Genomic DNA, 19,056 nt, shown 5'->3' on the forward strand with positions numbered 1-19,056 from the left:
CCCCTTCTCTAACTACCCATTTAGTGATATCTCAATGACCTCTTTGCAAATTAAGGACTGCCTGGAAGCATCCAGGATCCAGCAACTATTGGGTTTTGTATTTCCAAAGTAGGATTCTTGGAGCACACTTACCAGTTGCTATGCAGCTAGGGCTGATGGGATTTGGAGTTTAACCATAGCTAGAGGACCACAGGCTTATAATCTCTGCTTCATTTCAGTATTGCAGCACTGACCGGCAACTATGTGGTTATAATCACTTTCCATTAGTAGGTTTTTTTTGCATGCATTTTAAGGTGTGCTTGGGGATTCTAATCCTATTCCTGTACATCATCCTGCAACACCATGTCAGATTTTGAGGCACAGAAAACTGAATATATTTGCGTTTTCTATTTCTAGGTATTTAGGCAAAGAGGGCTGGGCCCCAGCCTCCTACCTGAAAAAAGCAAAAGATGACCTTCCATCAAGGAAAAAGAACTTGACGGGGCCAGTGGAAATTATAGGAAACATCATGGAGATCAGCAACCTGTTGAATAAGAAATCCTCTAGTGACAAGGAAACCCAGTCAGAAATTGAAACAGCAGAATCCCACATCACCAAGAAGGAAATAAGCTTGCCCATCTTATGCAATGATTCTAATGGCAATGCCATGATGACTCAAGACAAACAGATTTCAAAATTGGCACAGGGTTCTCCAGCCATAGCACGGATTGCGCCACAAAGAGCTCAAATAAGTAAGGCCATAGTAGACTCCTAGCTGTTTATTTACTGCTGGGGAAAGTTGAAAGGGTCAACAACTTTTGATGGATTGAGGAAAATACTAGTTGAGAGCAGCTTCCGCAGCCCGGTTCTCCAGATGTTTAAGGGACTACATCTCCCATCAGCCCCAGCCAGCATCAAGGGTGATGGGTGGTGCTTTTACCTTGGGCCCTCAAAAATTGTTGGACTCCAACTCCAATCATCCACGGTCATCTTGCCAAATGGTCAGGGATGATGGGAAATGTCATCCAACAACATATGGGGACCCCAGCTCATTCTTAAATCTAGAAAATGGGTGAATTTAAAGTTATATGATTATACCAATTAAGCCATTAAAAACTATGATTGAAACGAGAGGTTTGTGAAAATGGAGTTGGCACAAGAAATATACGAAGGAGGAGGGAGGATAGATAGATGAATGCATATGATAGCAAGTCTTGCAGGGCAGAGTTGAATATTAATATGGAGTGCAGGCTACACCTGGCTAGGCCCCTTGGCTGATGTTTGTCTGCAAAAAGGCTGACAACCACCAGTCTGTGATTGATTGCTATGATCCTGAATGTGACATGATTCCTGCATAGACTCGTCTTTTGGGAAGACATCTGACGCCCCCTTCTGGTGAACTGCTTCTAAATGTCTAGATTTCTATATTAGCACAAGGGTTTTTCAGTTGTTCACATCTAGAGTGATTGAACAGACATAAAGAGGGGGCATGGAATCATGGCAGCAAGCTCTGCTTCAGTACAGTCACTTGAAGGTCAGAACAGAGCCCACAGAAATATAATCCTGTCAGGGTTCCAAAAGCCATGGAGAGTCATCTGTATTTACAGCTCTGTTTTCATAGGCTCCATACAGTTCTTACTTGAAGGTGTGCAGAATGGAGACAGGGACCATATGGTGATCTTGTTCCCCTCTCTGCATGCAAAGATCACATGAAAGGAGCTCCATTGTTGTGAATAGCCATGCCATCTTTCTGGGCATCATAAAAAACAAGACAAAATTCCCATACTATGTTGGCTTAACTCCAAAAACCTACTGGTTTTATTATGACTTCTTTGCACCTTGCCCCCACCATCAGTTCCATCCAACATAATTTGGCAAGATTAAAAGAATCATCTGTTTTAATTATTACTCTCCCGTGTCTCAGATAAAGCAGATCAGTTCTGGCTTCAGCACATAGTAACCCTTTTGGGGTGGGGGCAGGTGAAGACTTTTTCATTTGTCTAGACCTCTTAAAGCTTGTAGACAAGCCTTTGCCAACCTGGTGCCCTCCAGTTGTTTTGGACCCCAACTCCCATCAGCCCCAGCCAGCACAAGTTGTAATCTAAAACATCTGGAACTTGTGGGAGTCTTGGAGAGTTGTCAGTCCTGTTTTTATGCTGACTTTGCTGCTCTGTTGGTTTTCATAAATATGTTATTTGTATTTTGTTTAAAAACATAAGGTGCCCAGGAAGGCTTTGCGCCTTAAAAATTGTTATTAAATTATTGTAACAAATAAATTATTTTATTTTTCTTGGACACGTTAATTTTTATTTTAATTGCTGGCAGAACATTGAAGCTTGGATGTGCATGTGCCTCTTCTGTTTAAATATGGAATACTTCTTCTCTCACCAGGTTCTCCAAATCTAAGAACCAGACCTCCCCCAAGAAGAGAATCTAGTTTGGTGAGTGCCAATTTCTTTTATACTTCCAATGGCACTTGCAAATATTTAACTTTGCACAAATGCAACACCTCTTAATCTGTTGCACTCAGGTCCCGGTGGAACAGGAAGAAAGAAAGTGGGAAGTGTTACACTCTTTTGTTTTCCCAGTAGTGCACATACTACTTTTATATTATCTTTGGCCACATCCACACCACACATTTAAAGCACTATGATACCATTTTAAATGGTCATTGCTTCTCCCAAAAAAATAATGGGAAGTGTAGTTTAATAAGGGTACTGAGAGTTATTAGGAGGCCCCTATTCCCTTCACAGAGCTACAGTTTTCAGAGTTTCCTGGGAAGAATGATAGATTGTTAAACCACTCTCAGAATTGTAACTCTTTGAGGGGATCTCCAAAAACTCTTAGCACCCTTAAAAACTTAAGTTCCCAAGATTCTTGGGGGGAAAGAAGTGGCATTTAAAAAGTGATATCCGAGTACCTTAAATATATGTTGTGGATGTAGCCTTTCTAACTTGTCAAAAGTTGTTTGGAGATATTAGTGATCCATGAGCTACAGCTGTATTACAGAAGTGAGTTTTATTCCATCCCCCACATACTCCTGTCTCTTCATTTTGAATTGTACCATACATAGGTTATAGTGTGAATATGTACGTGCAAGCTTCCACTTCTTTAATGTACTAAACCAAGTTTGTCCTTAAAATACCTATTTTCCTGCTACACCCACCTCTATCAAATGCAGGCCTGGATTTGCTCATTCCAGTGGCATGCCATTTTGTAAAGCATTTAATCTAGACAAATATAAACTATCCGATGAAGAGAGGCTCTTCATCCTGTTTCTCTCATCTGCCTTTTTTTCCCTTCACAAAAAAGGTGGGAGAAGAAATATACACTGTCAAAATGGTTTAAGCAATAGTTAAAAGGTTGGGTTGAATATAGATTCTTTCATTGTGTGTATCTGACCTCCCTCAGGTCTTATAATCTTGCTTGAGTGATTATAACTATTACTGAGGTGAACCATCAGTGTTGCCCTTAATGTAAAAAAACCCCCCAAAACCTAGCCACCTCTGCTGTAGGATTTCTACTATGAAGCAATTTCCACTTAATATTTTTAAGTTGTTCAAGGCTTGTGAGCTTTAAGCTCCTATGCATCCATCCACATTATCCAGTCATTTAAAAACAGGGAATGAAGATGGCAGCACAGCAGGTCTTCCTGCTTCAAGGGTTTTCGTCTTCTTCCCATTCCGTAGGAAGTGGAAATCTCACTAATGTATTTGAATTGAGGAAGTTTAAAACTGACTGAGAGCTGCATCACTGGACTGGTAACACCCATTCCCCTTGATTGGCCACCAGGTTTAAGGGATAGCTGGACTACAGTTCCCATTATCCTTGGCGATTGGCCATGTCACTGGATCTGATGGAAATTGTAGTCCAGCAATATCTGGAGGGCCACATCCTAGCTACCCCCTGATGCAATGGCTTATGAGCTTTTAATATCTGGGCTGACATTTATTCATCTCACTTCCTTGCTTAAAATGCAAGCAGCTTTCTTAAAATAAAATAAAATAAAACCTTAATTTCCCCTCTTTCCCTCTGTACCCTATTGCCACTTTTATCTACTCTCCTTATTGCTTTTTCTCACTGCAGGGCTTCCAGCTGCCTAAACCTCCTGAGCCACCATCAGTGGAAGTTGAATACTACACCATTGCAGAGTTCCAGTCTTGTATCTCTGATGGGATCAGCTTTCATGGGGGACAAAAGGCGGAGGTAAGCCTAGAAAGGGAAACAAGCTAATGAGTGATGGGTAGCTGCAAAACCTTAGGCAGAAATGTGACGGTAGCATAGATAAAAAATAATGTGCTATTATTTTGTCTTTTTCCTCCCAAACTAATCTCTATGTTAATCCCTCTCTAGGTTATCGACAAGAATTCTGGTGGCTGGTGGTATGTGCAGATTGGTGAAAAGGAAGGCTGGGCTCCAGCATCATACATTGACAAAAGGAAGAAGCCAAATTTAAACAGGCGAACAAGTACTTTGACCAGACCCAAAGTTCCTCCCCCAGCACCTCCCAATAAATCAAAAGACTCTGAAGAAGGAACAGTTGCAGGAACCATATCTTCAGGAGATGCCCAGGACAAGCAAAAGTATGAGGAGCCAGAGTATGATGTGCCTGCCTTTGGTGCTGACTCTGAGTCTGAGCTGAGCCAAGGGGAAGATGGCAGCTTGGAGAGAGGCATGTTCCATCTACTCAAGCCTTCCCCTGTGTCATCCCTCCAAAGGGCAAAATTCCGAGTTGGAGAGTCATCTGAAGATGTAGCACATGAAGAGGAGACCATCTATGAAAATGAAGGCTTCAGGCCATACATCGAAGATGCTCTGTCAAGCAAAGAATCTAGTGGGGACTCTGATTCTCAAAGAAGTTCATCACTGTCTCTGATCCAAAGAAATTCTCCGTGTTCTGTTTCTCCCAAGTCTTCTCTCCTGAAGCCCAAAAGTGACAAGAGCATTCAGCCAAACCTTGGGAAGCCGCACTACCCCCGGAATGAGGAGACAAAGCCAAGGTCCGCTTCAGATGTTGGTTTAAGTAGCATGCCCAAAACTGGCCTAAAGAGGGATACTGGGGAGGCAGTGTCTAGCAGGGCAAAACCAATGGTGAGACCAAAACCTTTCCTGAACAAAGCAGACTCCCAAAGCCAAGAAAGGATGGACATCAGCACTTTACGTCACCAGCTGAGACCAACTGGACAGCTGAGAGGCGGACTTAAAGGTTCAAGAAGTGAAGAGTCTGAAAGTCCACCTCGGACAGCTTCTGGAAACCCAGAAGAGTCATTCAGAAGAAGCTCTGCAGATCTCATTCCCACTCATTCCCATGCCATATTCTACTCCAGCCAGCCAAACAAGGCAGAGAATGAAAACAACTCCTCAAAATGTATCTATATAACTACTGATTCTTACCAGAAAGTTCAAGATTCTGAGATCAGCTTCCCAGCAGGGATAACAGTGGAAGTTCTAGAAAAGCAAACAAGTGGGTGGTGGTATTTGAGATATGGAGACACAGAAGGCTGGGCTCCTTCTCACTATCTGGTACTGTCTGATAACCAGCAACGGGAAACCGCTTCGAATGAGGCTAACATCTCAGTGGCCAAGAACAGAAGGAATGAAAACAAATCCAACAGTTTGGAGAAGATAGAGAAGAAGGTCCAAGCACTCAACACCATCAACCAGAGCAAGAGAGCAACGCCTCCCATTCCCAGCAAACCACCTGGTGGCTTTTCTAAAACATCTGGGTCTGTCAAATTGCGGAATGGGGTTAGGCAACTAGCAGTGAGGCCACAGTCAGTGTTTGTCTCCCCACCACCCAAGGATAATAACTTGCCTTGTTCCCTGCGTAGGAATGAGTCTCTTACTGCCACAGACCACCTGAGGGCAGTACGCCGCAACTCTTCTTTCAATGCTGCCCAACCTCAGACTAGTGATTCTAAGATAAAGCACACTGATCGGCTGGGTTCTGAGGGGTCTGAGACAAGTTCCTACGTACCTTCTGAGCGCAATGGAATCCCAGTGTCCACAGTCAGGCCCAAGCCCATTGAAAAATCCCAGTTCATTCACAATAACCTTAAGGATATCTACATCTCCATTGCAGATTATGAGGGGGACGAAGAAACTGCTGGATTTCAGGAAGGTGTCTGCATGGAGGTCCTGGAAAGGAACCCAAATGGTTGGTGGTACTGTCAGATCATGGATGGAGGAAAACCTTTTAAAGGCTGGGTGCCCTCAAATTATTTGGAGAAAAAGAATTAGAGTCTTTAAATTCCATTATTTATACTTTTATACTGTGTACATATGGAAGGAAGGGGGGAACTACAATGATTTTATTCCCTTTTTATTCTATCTAATATACAAGGGACTGTTGATCTGACCTTTGCTATGACCAGCAAGTCTGCCGTCTTTGAGGGTGTTTGAAGGAATTGGCTTGTTCAGCAAATATCAAGGAAAAAGGCAGCTGGAACTAATGGCATTCTCTTTCTGTTTTGGTGAAGACTTTCATAATTTTGAGTGCAAAGTGGTTCACTATTCCACCATCCTGGTTGTCATAAAAGGAAACCAAATGTGTGCCTTTCACAGTATAGTTTGGACCTGTGCATCGACTTGCGAATGGTGGGGAGTTTGGTGCCAACCTGGACATGTTAAAAAAACCAGCTTGTTCATTTCTTCCACATGGAGTGTGCGAAAGTGTTTCCAAGCTGTGGATGAGTCTCCACCACCAGCAAGATATCTTTAAGTCAGCAGAGCAAGTGGGGAAATCCAGTGTTGGCCCTCGGCTATCACATTCTTGTCTCCAGATTGAAGACTTGGAGCTTTTTCACTGTGCATTGCTAGTACCTGACATTAAGTGCATATTGTCAGTTTCCCCCAATGGCACCGGTCATGCTTCTGTCCTGTGGTGATCTCTGTGTCAACTGTTTGGGGAAGGGGTCAAGTTTTTTTTTTACTATTATTATTGGAATTAGATGTGTAGTCAAACTTTAATGTGGTTCCTAGGTGTTTGTATGCACACTAAAAATTATGTGTTTGCAACACACCTCTTGTGCAAACTTATTGGTCTCAAAATTTAATGTTTTATTTTGAGGTTCTTCTGAACAACCAATACTGAAAGTACTTTGAAGGGGTTTGTCACATACTTTGCTATCCAGAGCCTCATATTGGACTATGAAGCAGCAAAGTTTCATCTGAATGCAGGGAATATCAGTTGTCTGTAGCTTAAAAGGGGAATCTGCTGTTCCACAAAGCCCCATTTGCTGGCTCATGGACCATCATGGGTTTGGCTCCTTGGCCGTCCATAAGCCTTTGCTAGATGGAAAGGGATTTCTCAAGAACTCTTCCCTTCCTCTTCATTTTACCCCGGTCAGAATTACCAGGCTTGCTTCCACCAGTGCTTCTGCACAACTCCTTAAGCTGTGCATGCACTCTGCTCCCATCCCAAAGCCCCATAAGGCTTCAGCTCTTGTGGCCGCACAGTGGCCTCCTGTGGCTTGAAAACCAGGCCGATGAGTCATGTAACACAGTGATGATGGCTTCTCCAGAGCCATCTGCATGGCTCCACCTGCCAAAGTAGGTGACTTGGCCCTGAGTGGAGGGGATTTGCTTCCACATAATGGACCTTTGTTTTGCAGGGGCTTTCCATTATTTCCTATGAAGGAAATAATTTATTCATGTTCACAGGGATTGGATCTCTCTATTGTGCATGATGTAAAAACATTTCCTTGCCAGTAGAAGAGAGTAAGGAGTTATTTTTCTGTAAGGAGTAAGGGATACCTTGAAGCCACTGCATCACAGCCAGTTGCCCACTCCAGGTGCTACTTGAGGTGCAGGACTGTCTATATGTAAACATGGAGCTTCTATGTGTCCATGCTCTTCCGCATGCCCTTCATTGATAGAGGAGTGATACCCCGTGTGCATCCTCATGTGGAAATGAGGCGGACAGTGCCAGTGCAGGAATTGTGCATGCATGTCAGAACGCTCACAGTGCTTAAGATCAAGAATACTGGGAGTAACAAATTTAAAATAAAAACAAAGCAAGGAGACCCATACAGTTTGTATTTAAGTGTTGTTTCCAGATATGAATGCCCATTCTCAGCCAGGAGAGAAGCATCTGTGTTTACAAAGTTGGGGCAGGGAAGAGAGAAAAAAGCCATGCATTTTACTGTCTGCACAATTGTTTTTAATTTGTATATTTGTGGGATGATTTTTATTTTTGAACCATCTGTGTCCTAAACTTTTTATTTCCCCCTTTTTAAGAGCAAGCAGTAGGAATCACTCTTCCGTTGTATTCACTTGAACATGACTTTGTGTTGGGAGAGAAGCACCTGATACTTTCAAAACCTGCAAAGCAATTGAATGAGAACACTATTGAGTGGAGAATGTACCTGTTCAAGCACCTGCTCACCTGCACACATGGGCAGTCTCTCCATTTCTGTTTCTACCCCCACCATTGATATTTATAATCATGAAACTTCAAAGATAGAACATTTGTGGGAGAGCATGGAAAAAATGAAAAGCCATGGGGAAAAATGCTTGGGTGCAAAGTGTATCCCCCTCCCCGTGGCCTCAAACACCAGCTCTTAAATAAACTTTATAATTGTAAAAAAGGAAACACCGGAAGGCCTTTGCTTAAGAATACCGACTCTCAGATGAGAGTTTGATGTCTCTGTCCTGAGGCCCAGCATTTTGTGTGTCAAGAGAAGAAAACCAGCTGTGTTTGTGTTACTGTGCAAGAATAAATAATATAAATAACTCTTTCATCTTCCAGCAACACTTCATGCCTTCCACTAGGTGAAAGAGAAAAGAATGGGAAGATTTGAATGAACTGAATGGATACATTTCTTCCAAAGGATTCAAAATCAAATATAATGGGGAGATGTTTGGTCTTTGGGAAACATTACATAATTCTCACTTGATTCATCTCTCTTTCTCTTTAAACAAAAATATGGTGTTACGCATCTTGAATCAATGAGAAATGTTGGGGGAGGGGTTGATTTCTGCAGCTCATGTGCCAATTGTCCTTTCAGTTTGATCTGTTGAGACACCATTAAAGTTTGGCTGCCACCACCTTCCATACTATTGCTTTATATTGGATAAATAAGCATGGAAGAAGGGTTGGCTTGTGTGAAGCAGGAAGGAATGGAGAGGCCTGTGACGCGCTCAGTGGAAGAGCCCATGGGGAGAAGGTCATGATCTACACTGCAAAGTAAAAGGTGTAGGTGTTTTTCCTGAGCTTTTCTTCCTAAGGCCTAGCAGCTCTGCCTCTTAGAAGTTTCTCTTCATTTTAAAAGTCTGCTGAAACCTTAGCGGCCATTGTTAAAAGAACTGCCAGAGCTGCTGTGAGATTATAAATAGAAGTATTATGTTCTTCTGCTGGACAGTATTAAATAGAGCAAAACCATAAAGTAATCTGCTAGATTGCAGTACTAATAGTAGTGATTTAGCAACTCATATTAATGTTTATGATTTATTTTTTAACAATAATGATAAGGAAGTGGTTCATTATTTTTGAATTAATGCACTTTAACAATTTAAACCAAAATGCAGAAAAAACCAAGTGCATTATTTAAAGGTGCAGTATAAATTGTCATTTTTTTAAAGTTCACCTATTTATTAAAATAATTTATGATTATTTAAAAATTGTACTATACAGTTTTGTTCTAAAGATGCCATCATCTCCTGGGAAAGCTAAATGTGCAGCTCCCAACTTTTCTACATTGAGCCATTGGACTCTCAAAATACAGTAGATTCAGTTAGCAAGTATAAACTTTCTGCTAAGGAAAAGGGACATATATTTCAGATTTGGAGAGCAGTGGATCAGCTAGTTATATTCCTTAAACGTATGCAGCCCTGAGTAAATGTGAGGAGCTGATCTGAAGTAGTAATTGAACAATCCCCCATCCCACCACCAGATTCCCTAGATGTCTTCAATATATTCTGCTAGCACCCAGCGCTTAATGGATGACTGTTGACCATTCTCCAGTCCTATGTGCAGAAGATCGCTGTCTGCTAAATTGTTCTAAATATGCTTTTGCAAAGTCGTCCTGAGGACATACGCCTTTCTTGCTGCATATTAAGCATGTGGCTTGTCTACTATTCTTTCAGTAAGGGAAACTGCTACCCACAAAAACAATATCTATTTGCTATCCATATGATACAGAGCAGGCATGGCAACTGTAAGCCCTGTTTTCTTGCAGAGGTCTCCTATTTATGAGATCAGTTTGCTCATAAATAATTACTGAAAGATGTATACAAATACTTGAGGAGTAGGATCTATTGTGCATAAAAAAGAAAGCAATATTCAGTTGCCCAACAGAGGTGGTCCAGTAGCCAATATTATAATATACTTTATGTGATTATGGTGATGAGGTTCTGAGCAAGTAACAAAGTTAACTTCTGAGCTGCTCTCAGCTTTGCATCTACTTCCTGTTCCTGATGCTGTGCTTTCTGCAACACACACACAAATATATTTGTGTGCTTGTGCACACAAGATATAGCTTGTGCATGCACATGTGTTGGACAAGCTTGGAGGCGATTTCATGATGTATGAAAGAGGTGGAATAAAAGACACTAGAAAGCACCTTTAGTCAGTTTCACTGTTACTGGTATGCAATTTACGTTTCCCACTTTAGCTGATAGGTCATATCTAGGAAACTTTTTCGGAACTGGAAAATTAAATGCAGCACCAGGCCTATTCACAATTACTTGTGACAAGTTCATGATCTCACTGCACAAACACTATAGTCCCATTCAAATGGTTGTAAAATACCTGCAGCATTTTGGTGGGAAAAAGAATGTTGTACTTCTAAAAACTAATTAAAAAATCAAGTTGCAATTTAATAATAATTGTACTTTCAGAGTTAACTAATTCACTTTTTTAATTCTCCAGGGAGCTACTGAATAAAATATTTTGAAGTCGGAGTGCCCTCTTGTGGAAGGAGGAGTGGCTTTCTAGTTATTTTCCTGATTATTTGAGATTACCTTGGTCATCCATGCTTTCAAAAAAAAATATGTGAAATGGAAATGATTGAGATAGCAAAAGTTAAAAAAAACCAACCAATCATCTTTTTTGAAAACAAAAAAACAAAAATTTGAAACTTTTTGTTCTGCTGTATACTGCAACTTTAATAATAATGAGCACTTCTGAGTTCGTTATTGCGGTTTTTTATAATGCCTGAAAAGATACTCTTCCTGTTTTGTTTTGCTTTTTAATTCTAGTGAACACTATTTCTCTTTGACTCTTCCTGCATATACCTGTTGCCTTTTGCAATTTCTTTCAAGCTGAGACTTAAGTTTATTTCTCAAAAAGCTGATGAGGTAGCAAACCTGTGTCTGCAATGGATGCTTCCATGCTTGAATGATCCACCACATCCACAAACTTACCTGCATAGGCCAGGTAAGGTATAGCCTTGAAGTCATTTCCTTAACATTTTGTTTTCTGTATGCAGGAATTCTTCTTTTGTTTTTTGTTCTTGTTCTGTTTTGTTTTTCTGAGGCAGGTCTTTCAATCAGATCTTTCCCTATCTGCAGGCTGAAGTGGTTCAGTTCAGATAAAGGTTTACCACCTGGCTGTTTCTTGAGAACTAGGCCTCACTGAAAATTTGAATGCCTGGTTAACGTATATAAAATATCAATTTGGAGCCACCTGGGCTCATGTGAGGGGCTTTTACCAGCCAAGAATTTGACTACAGCTGCCGCCCACCACACCGCTCCCAGCCATATCACTAACTGCTTATGAAAGTTCCATATTTCTGAACTGTTTTGCTATGTAACATTGGGCTGATATGGGAAGGGGTGCTGCTGAAGGAAACCATGGGCGTAAAGTTCCTTGCACTGATGGAACTAGCTTCAAACCCTTTTTGGATTCTGGCCCGACTTTCCAGTGACTAAAGTCCTTGTCAAAACAGCTCCTCTGTGCGAAAAAATATATAGCACTTACTCCTTAACACATCTACAGGGAATTAAGTCCCATTGACTCCAGTACAAGTGTTGCTTAGGGTCATAGCCCCAATTGAATACAAAATAATTTGGGTGAGACTTCTTTAAAATGCTCATTTGTACAGGTAACTGGCAAGGAACATTACAGACTGGCTAATTCAGGACTAGATACTGAGGTAGGCGAACAAGTGCATTTGTGTTTCAAGTTTACAATGCAGTAGCAACGTCTGCATTTGTCTCTGATGATGAGCAATTTCCAAAAAAGTTTCTTTCAGTAGCAACACTGAACATTTTGACGAAGGCATTATAGAATTGTTTGTTTAAACTACTTTCAAATATTAGTGTGGCATATTTTATTGTAAAATTATACTCATTGCTTTTCTCTGTTTAGAAATGTGTTAACATGCTTTCTATCATTTATGAGAAACCGAAGGGAATCTGGGTTAAACATTCATTATTTTCATACTACTAGCATTTACAGAGTAGAAATACTAGTATTTAAGTTTAGATCTCATTAGCTAGTTTGTTCATTTACATTTTTCTCATGTGTATGTGTGTGTTGTTGGTTTTTGGGTTATGTCCCCCCTCCCTTTTTTTTTTTTTTTTTTTGCATTTTCAAGATAAAATCCAGTTGGAGGATATGTGCAATATTGAAAGAGATTAAACAGGCCCCTCATCCAGGACTTAAAAGTGGAACGCACAGTGTGATTTTTAAAAGTCTTGTCATTATCCAGTCATGCACTCTTGGGGGGGAAATGAGGAATGAGAGGAAGGGAACCATTGAGAAAAAGAGAGGAGGCAGCAGAAAAATTCTGGTATAAATGGATTGTAAGTGTGAATTTACTGTGGTGGCTGAGTGCAGTAGTGGTTACACAAGTGCATCACAGTTGAATAGAAGTGTGACTTGTTTGTGTGTGTTAGTGACTGTTCAACACCCTTTTTCTTTCTAATACTCATTTTTTCTTCCTTACAAAATTCAGTTTGTTCAGCTAAGGCTGCTTTCCTTTACTCACCTAGGAGGAAGTCCCATGCAAGTCAGTGGGGCTTACTTCCGAGTAGACATGTATAGGATTGTGCCGCTGTGTGGTTTTAGTTAGCATGGAATACATGTGTTGAGGGGGGAAATCACTCATGAGACAACATGAGGATTAATTGTATGCTTGAAGCACAGCATGTCAAATCAGTCTCTACCTCATGATCCCTTAGTGCTCCATGCCTTTCAGAATCAGGCCATTTGCAAGAAAAGATGTGCTTGTTGGTGCATGGCCTGCTGTATCTCTTTCCACTGATAAGAACAGGAAAGGTTCCTATCTTTAGCAGCCCAAGATCGGGGTCTTCATCTTTGTGCTGGGCACTTGTACTCAAGCCTTTGAACTCACGATGAGGCAGTTCCACAGCAATATTGCTTAAATGTTCATGAAAAAAAAAAGCTCTTTCAGTGCATTTCATGGGCATAGCCAGGCTTTTTGTTAGGGGGGGCAGAATCTCAGTTTGCTATGTATTTTTATTGAATTTTATTGATTATGCCCCCCTTGGCTATGCCCATGGCACATTCCTATACATGCCTATTTGGAGTGAAGCCTTATTGTGTTCTATGGGACTTACTCCCAGATCCTAGTGGATCTTGTGCAGGAGCATTATTTGGTGAATTTTACACCTCCAGTGTTCTTAAATGAAAAAAGAAAAAAAGCAACTGAGTCCAGGAGAGCAACATAAATTTGCAATTGGCATCAGGAGACCCTGGTTCTTGTCTGTGTTTAGTTTCATGAAATTTGAACTCTGTGCGTGCACACACAAAGTTGGCAGGAAGAACTACACTGCTGACTGTAATACATTTTAAATCACAACTGGATTTTTGCTGCTAAATAGTCATAATCCATCTGCCATAATCCAAGCCTCCTTTTTGAGACTCTAGGCATACACGTTTGCAGCTAAATCAGGGGTACTGTACATAAACTAAGCATTTAGCAGGTACGGATTGGGAGAGCTGAAGTTTTTTTTTGTTTTTTGTTTTTGTAAATATGTGCTTTTTTAAGGATGTGGGTATTGTTTAATTTTTAATTTTTTGTAGATGTGTAGAGATCATTGACAAATACACGGAAAACTCATTAGGTCCTAAAGTGATCTCATGGGCTTTATGTCCTTGCTTCAAGGTTCCTGTTAGTGTCTCGGTCAATTCCTTTACCATATCTGTTCACAGGTTGTTGTTATTTTTAATTTTGATTTTTGTGATATTTGAATCAAGTACTGTACATGTGACCTTGCCCAGCATCCTTGGAGGTCAGTAATTGGAGCTCCCTGAGCCAGCCCTTCAATTGCTGTTGCTCAAGTCTCCGCAGCACTGTATAGAGCCTTCTGGAATAACAATTTAAGAGATCCCTCTTTTACTTTTTTAAAGGTTTTTTTAAAAAAATAATAATAATAATGGTGAGTGCGTGAGTATGCATGTGTGCATGTTAAAGTGGAAGTGGGGGTGTCTGGTGGGGTTTGTATCCTTGAAGGTATTGCAAGCCTGCTTTGAGTAAGACTCCTATTTGGAATCAGGTTTCTGTTTCCAGGGTTTTCTCCTCCTAAGTTGTGATAAGATCTCTTAGGCTCAACATGACCAAGTAAAAGTGGGTCCCTTTCAGTCTAGGTTTACAGGGTGGGCTGGCCCCACACAGCAGTATTTTAGATGGTTGATGAGTGCAATTTTCCCTTTCTTTAAAACCAAATTGACTGAAAGTTTCACACTGTCGTTTTAACACATTTTCCTTGTGCAACATAACAGCCACTATTGTCCTGCGCTGAGACTCCTGTTTGCTATTAAACCAAATTGGCTGGGCCGGGGAGGCTGTAATCTTTTGGTAACAGTCAAAAGAGGTAACTGGATTATGACTGAAGAAGAATAGATTGGATCTCCATTTTTTAAAAAAATAAATAGGAACATATATATATATTTATGCCTGGTCTGACATTCTGGGTGCTTTTTGTGTTTTAGTGCATGAACATACATCACTGCTCTGTGTTTCATCTGTGTCTCCCATTATTGCCAAAAGTTCAGATTCACTTATTGCAATATATGAATCTGTATCCTGAAGTTCGTAATCCGAAGCAGTAATGTTTTCTATATCAAGTAGTCTAGAGGTTCATGAAATGACTGGAGCTGGCATGACAGCATAGTCAAGTTGTGTTTTTAAGCTGGCTTTAATCCAAGTGGCTCTACTTCACTTAAACAGCCAATTGTTGATGAGAAATGAAAGAGGGAGCCAGCTGGTGATCTCATTTTTGCAGCATTTTAAAACTTGCCGTCTCAGCATTTTTGGTTTGGCAAAGCTTCACCTACACCTTTTGAGCCAGAACTTTATTGGGGATTGTGTGCAACAAGTTCTAACTGCAGCCTTTTACTATGCAAAAAGTTAACTGGAGAGTTGTTTATGAGTTTGAAATTTAGAGACTTGTGCAGAAAACCAAAAGCAGGCAGCAAATTACTGTTTTGCCTGAAATCTAAAAAAAGAGTAATCAATAAAAAGGATTAAGGTTTCCTTTTTGCAAGAAACAGTCAGGACAGTGAAGCAGAATTTGAATGCCTTGTGATTGTTACCAATCTTCCAAGTAGTTGATATTGAGTATTGTTCTTTCAATGACCCTCTTGAAATGGTTATTTAACATAAAGGTGAATGTAATTGTCAAAAGTCTGAGAGAGTATGTTGGTGAGGAGACGATGTAGGATGTGTGGCTGGTTCTTGGGCTGTGTGATAGAGATGGGGAGCGGAGTTTGCTTTTGGTTTTGTTTGGCTTGTTTTTTCAGAAGGTTTATTATTATTATTATTGAAGTTGGATTGGTTACTGTTGGGAGAGCAAGTTGAAGATTGAATCTTTTTTTGTGGTTGGATTTGTTATAAGAAAGAATCCAGGAGGGAATCAAACTTTGGAGAAAGAGAAGATAAAGAGTCCTATGATAGATTTGGGTAGTCCTTGTCCATTTATTTTTCCTCTAGCTAATCTGTTCAAGCAGTTGAATGTTACGTACTGTTAACAAAATATGGGGGGGGTGTTAGTCCACCCCTAGATGACCACTATTGTTAAAAGTTGCATGTGACCTTTAGTGGATCTCTAATAAATATGGAATAGAAAAAAGCAGAAGATAAACAAAACTAGCTGTTGCATTTTACTGTAATTGTGCTCATTATCAAAGATGACAGTGAATTTATAGGAAGAATATAAATCTGTTTGCATAGTAAAATGGTTTCTGCAAAAGGATGTTGGCCACATTCACAAAAATCATTTGGGGCAAGTCACCATTTCTTTAACAGTGACTGGGGAAACACAGTTAACCTTTAAAATATCACATTAGTAGTCTCTGTACAAAACAAACGCAACAAAGGATGACACCTGTTTGATCTAACTTGGTCCCCTCTTAAACTGATTTTGGAATGTCACAGCAATCAAATTCACAAGAGGAAACTAAAGGTTATATGCAGTAAATTACCTTCTTATAGTTAAACAAAAAAATCTATTTTTTGGTCAGGTAATTTTAAACAACAGTTGGCCTTTTCATGTAACCTGTGATATTGAATGAGAAGTTGTGTGCTGGTTAGATTTTTGCCATTTCCAGATTTCATTTCAAAACTTGAGGCCATGTTGCACTGTTGATGACCTTCTTGGCCATCATGGTTTCACCTTGTTTGAACAAAAGGTTTTGCCAGAATGAAAGCTTTGTGGAACAACCAAGTATGTGAATATTCAGTCTGGTGCCCACTGGGGTTAGTAAAGTGGGAGTCATGATGGCAGTGCAGTCAGAAGGTGGCCTGGTAGTCAAAGTCAGTCGTTTTATGATCACAACTCATCTGATAATGATTTATGGTCCCACTCTTGTGATCTTCAAATTCTGAAATTCTACAGGTTTGTCTGTCTTTGTTATGGCAACTGGAGCTTCTGAAATGTGATTTGGAAGAAGGCGTTGTACTGTTGCAGTTGTTCCCAATGTAAATGTAGATCCATCCAGGTGGAGCATTTTATATCTAGGTATTATAAGGAGATTTTATGAGTTCTTGACATTGGAATTTGAGAGGTGAGTGCTGCACTGGATTCTTGCATAGACTCATGGGGAAATGCTGTCAGATCAAATAGTTGTCATCTATATACTTGACTAAAAAAATTAAAGACTCTAAGGCATATAGCTCCATATTCAGTTTTTCCCCCACCAGCAACCATGTGCTATTAATGATTCTTGATAAACTGATCCCTAAATATAGAAACTAAATCTTTGTACATGTTTTGGCCCAACAGTCCTCTATTTTATGGGTCTCTCTGCTATAGGCTCCTTGTGCTCACTTCAGTCTTGTTGGAATCTGTGTGCCTTAGATGATGGCATAGCAGAATGACCATGGAAACAGCAGTTCCTTTTTTGAAATTCCATCTGGTCTGCCATTGTACTAAGATTAGGCTGAATCAGAACCCCTGACTAGGAAAATGTCCGTGTGATGTGCAAGATTCTATACAGCAAAAACAGTTCTAAGTGTGTACAGCTTGTCAATATACAGCTGAGGCTCAAGTTTTCACTTTGGCTAATTATGCTTTTTATAAGCACCATGTGGGCAACATGCAAAGGGAGATGTGTTCTCCTAAGATCCCTTACTATATCCCAGAACATGTTGGGGCACAACTCTTCAGATCCTGTGAAGCAGCACAAAACAGAGTTGTGCTCACCACTCTTAGCCATTGTGGAGCAGGTATCCTTGGGACTACGCAGTGCTTACACTTGGAAGGGAATTGAGGAATATTGCCACTCTAAGCGCACTCTCATATGGGGACACATACTAGTTATTAGTCAGAGGCTTTTATGTTTGTTTTAGGGTCTGCCAAGAGAGACTAGGCTGCAGCCTGTTTTACTCCCAGGTTTTTGCAATGTGAAACCACAATATAATATTCAATGTCTCAGGCAGAGAGGACTTGATAACTAACTGTACCTCACAGTCATCTCCCAGTTTACTCATTGCTTGGACCAAAGGTGGTGCTAATAATATGAACTTTAATTTTTATATTTATGTTGTTGTTGTTGTTGGGTTTTGAGTGTGTATGTGTTAAATCAATGATGCAAGTGTCCTGTTAAACTAAAAAGATCTTACCCAGGGCATCAGGCACTTCAAAAACCCACAAAATACCTTTGGGATTCAGACATTGTACATTTGGAGAAGGGTAAAGGATACTCTTATCTTCAAATGCTTGCAAATTGTAAGTTGTTGCTTTTTAAATTTCCATTTGTTTACATGGTCTCTTCTATGTCCTATGAAAAAATAATAAAGTTTTTGATCTTTTTAATTGTGTTCCAATTGTTGCTTAGTTTCTTTTTATTGAGTTTGTATTTTATTTATTGTATTGTAGTTCATAAAAAATTATATGCCACATGATTTTAAGAAGAAGAAAGAAAAAGAAACCCCAAAGCAGTTAAAATTGGCGTCCCTGGAGTGTAGGCTTCAACAACCAACCTTTATTTCCGCCAACAGCTGAATATGCAGCTTTCTACTGTAGCTTCTTGTCTGCACAGCATATCTTGTCCTTCCTTGCAAGGACAACAGTGGTCCCGTATGGACAGAATGATTAGCATCATTACAAAAATAAATTCCCAATGATCTTTTTTTTTTTTTAAGAAGTACTTACGTTGGCCTTGCTGTATCCATGAAACTAAAGGAGGTAAGGAAATAACAAATTATCATGGAGGTATAAATATGGAAAGGAAACTATTAAGGGAGAAAAGGTAAAAATCCTTAAACCAGTACACACTGGTTTTTGAGTAATTCAGGTAACTTCAGAACTCATGATTTAAGAATTGCCTTTTCTGGGCTGGAATGTGAAATGAGCAGAAGAAGTGGAAAGAGGGGAAGCTGCTTTAGGCTCAAACAAGCCATTGTCCATTGGCTTCCTAGATTCTAGACAGGGCATTCCCAGCCCTACCTAGAAAGGCTGGCGATTGAACCTGTTCTGTTTTGCATGCAAAGCATGTTCTGCACCATTGACTTACAACCCTTCCTTTATTTGTAAGACTCCCATCAGTGTCGTTCGTATGAGTGATATGGTTTGTAATATGTGATGGGCACCTGAGTTCAAGAGTGCTCTCTAAAAGTGCACAGTTGTGAATTCATTTGAATAGGTTTTGTTAAACACAATGCACTTTTT

General features: G+C 40.2%; 1 protein-coding gene across 13 annotated transcripts in view; it reads left to right on the forward strand.

The window, feature by feature from the left end:
• SH3PXD2A (SH3 and PX domains 2A) overlaps positions 1–18,206 on the forward strand; it is a 259,361-nt gene extending 241,155 nt beyond the window's left edge. For all 13 annotated transcript variants that reach the window (XM_079976076.1, XM_079976079.1, XM_079976071.1 and 10 more), the window contains 4 exons: positions 397–731; positions 2,371–2,420; positions 4,066–4,185; positions 4,333–18,206. In XM_079976076.1, coding sequence (XP_079832202.1) covers positions 397–731; positions 2,371–2,420; positions 4,066–4,185; positions 4,333–6,219 — 2,392 coding nt within the window. In that variant the 3' untranslated portion in view covers positions 6,220–18,206. The remainder of the gene's footprint in view (positions 1–396; positions 732–2,370; positions 2,421–4,065; positions 4,186–4,332) is intronic.
• Positions 18,207–19,056: the final 850 nt, after the last annotated feature.

This window comes from Podarcis cretensis, assembly GCF_951804945.1.
Source record: "Podarcis cretensis genome assembly, chromosome: 5".
NCBI classification, from domain to species: Eukaryota; Metazoa; Chordata; class Lepidosauria; order Squamata; family Lacertidae; genus Podarcis; species Podarcis cretensis.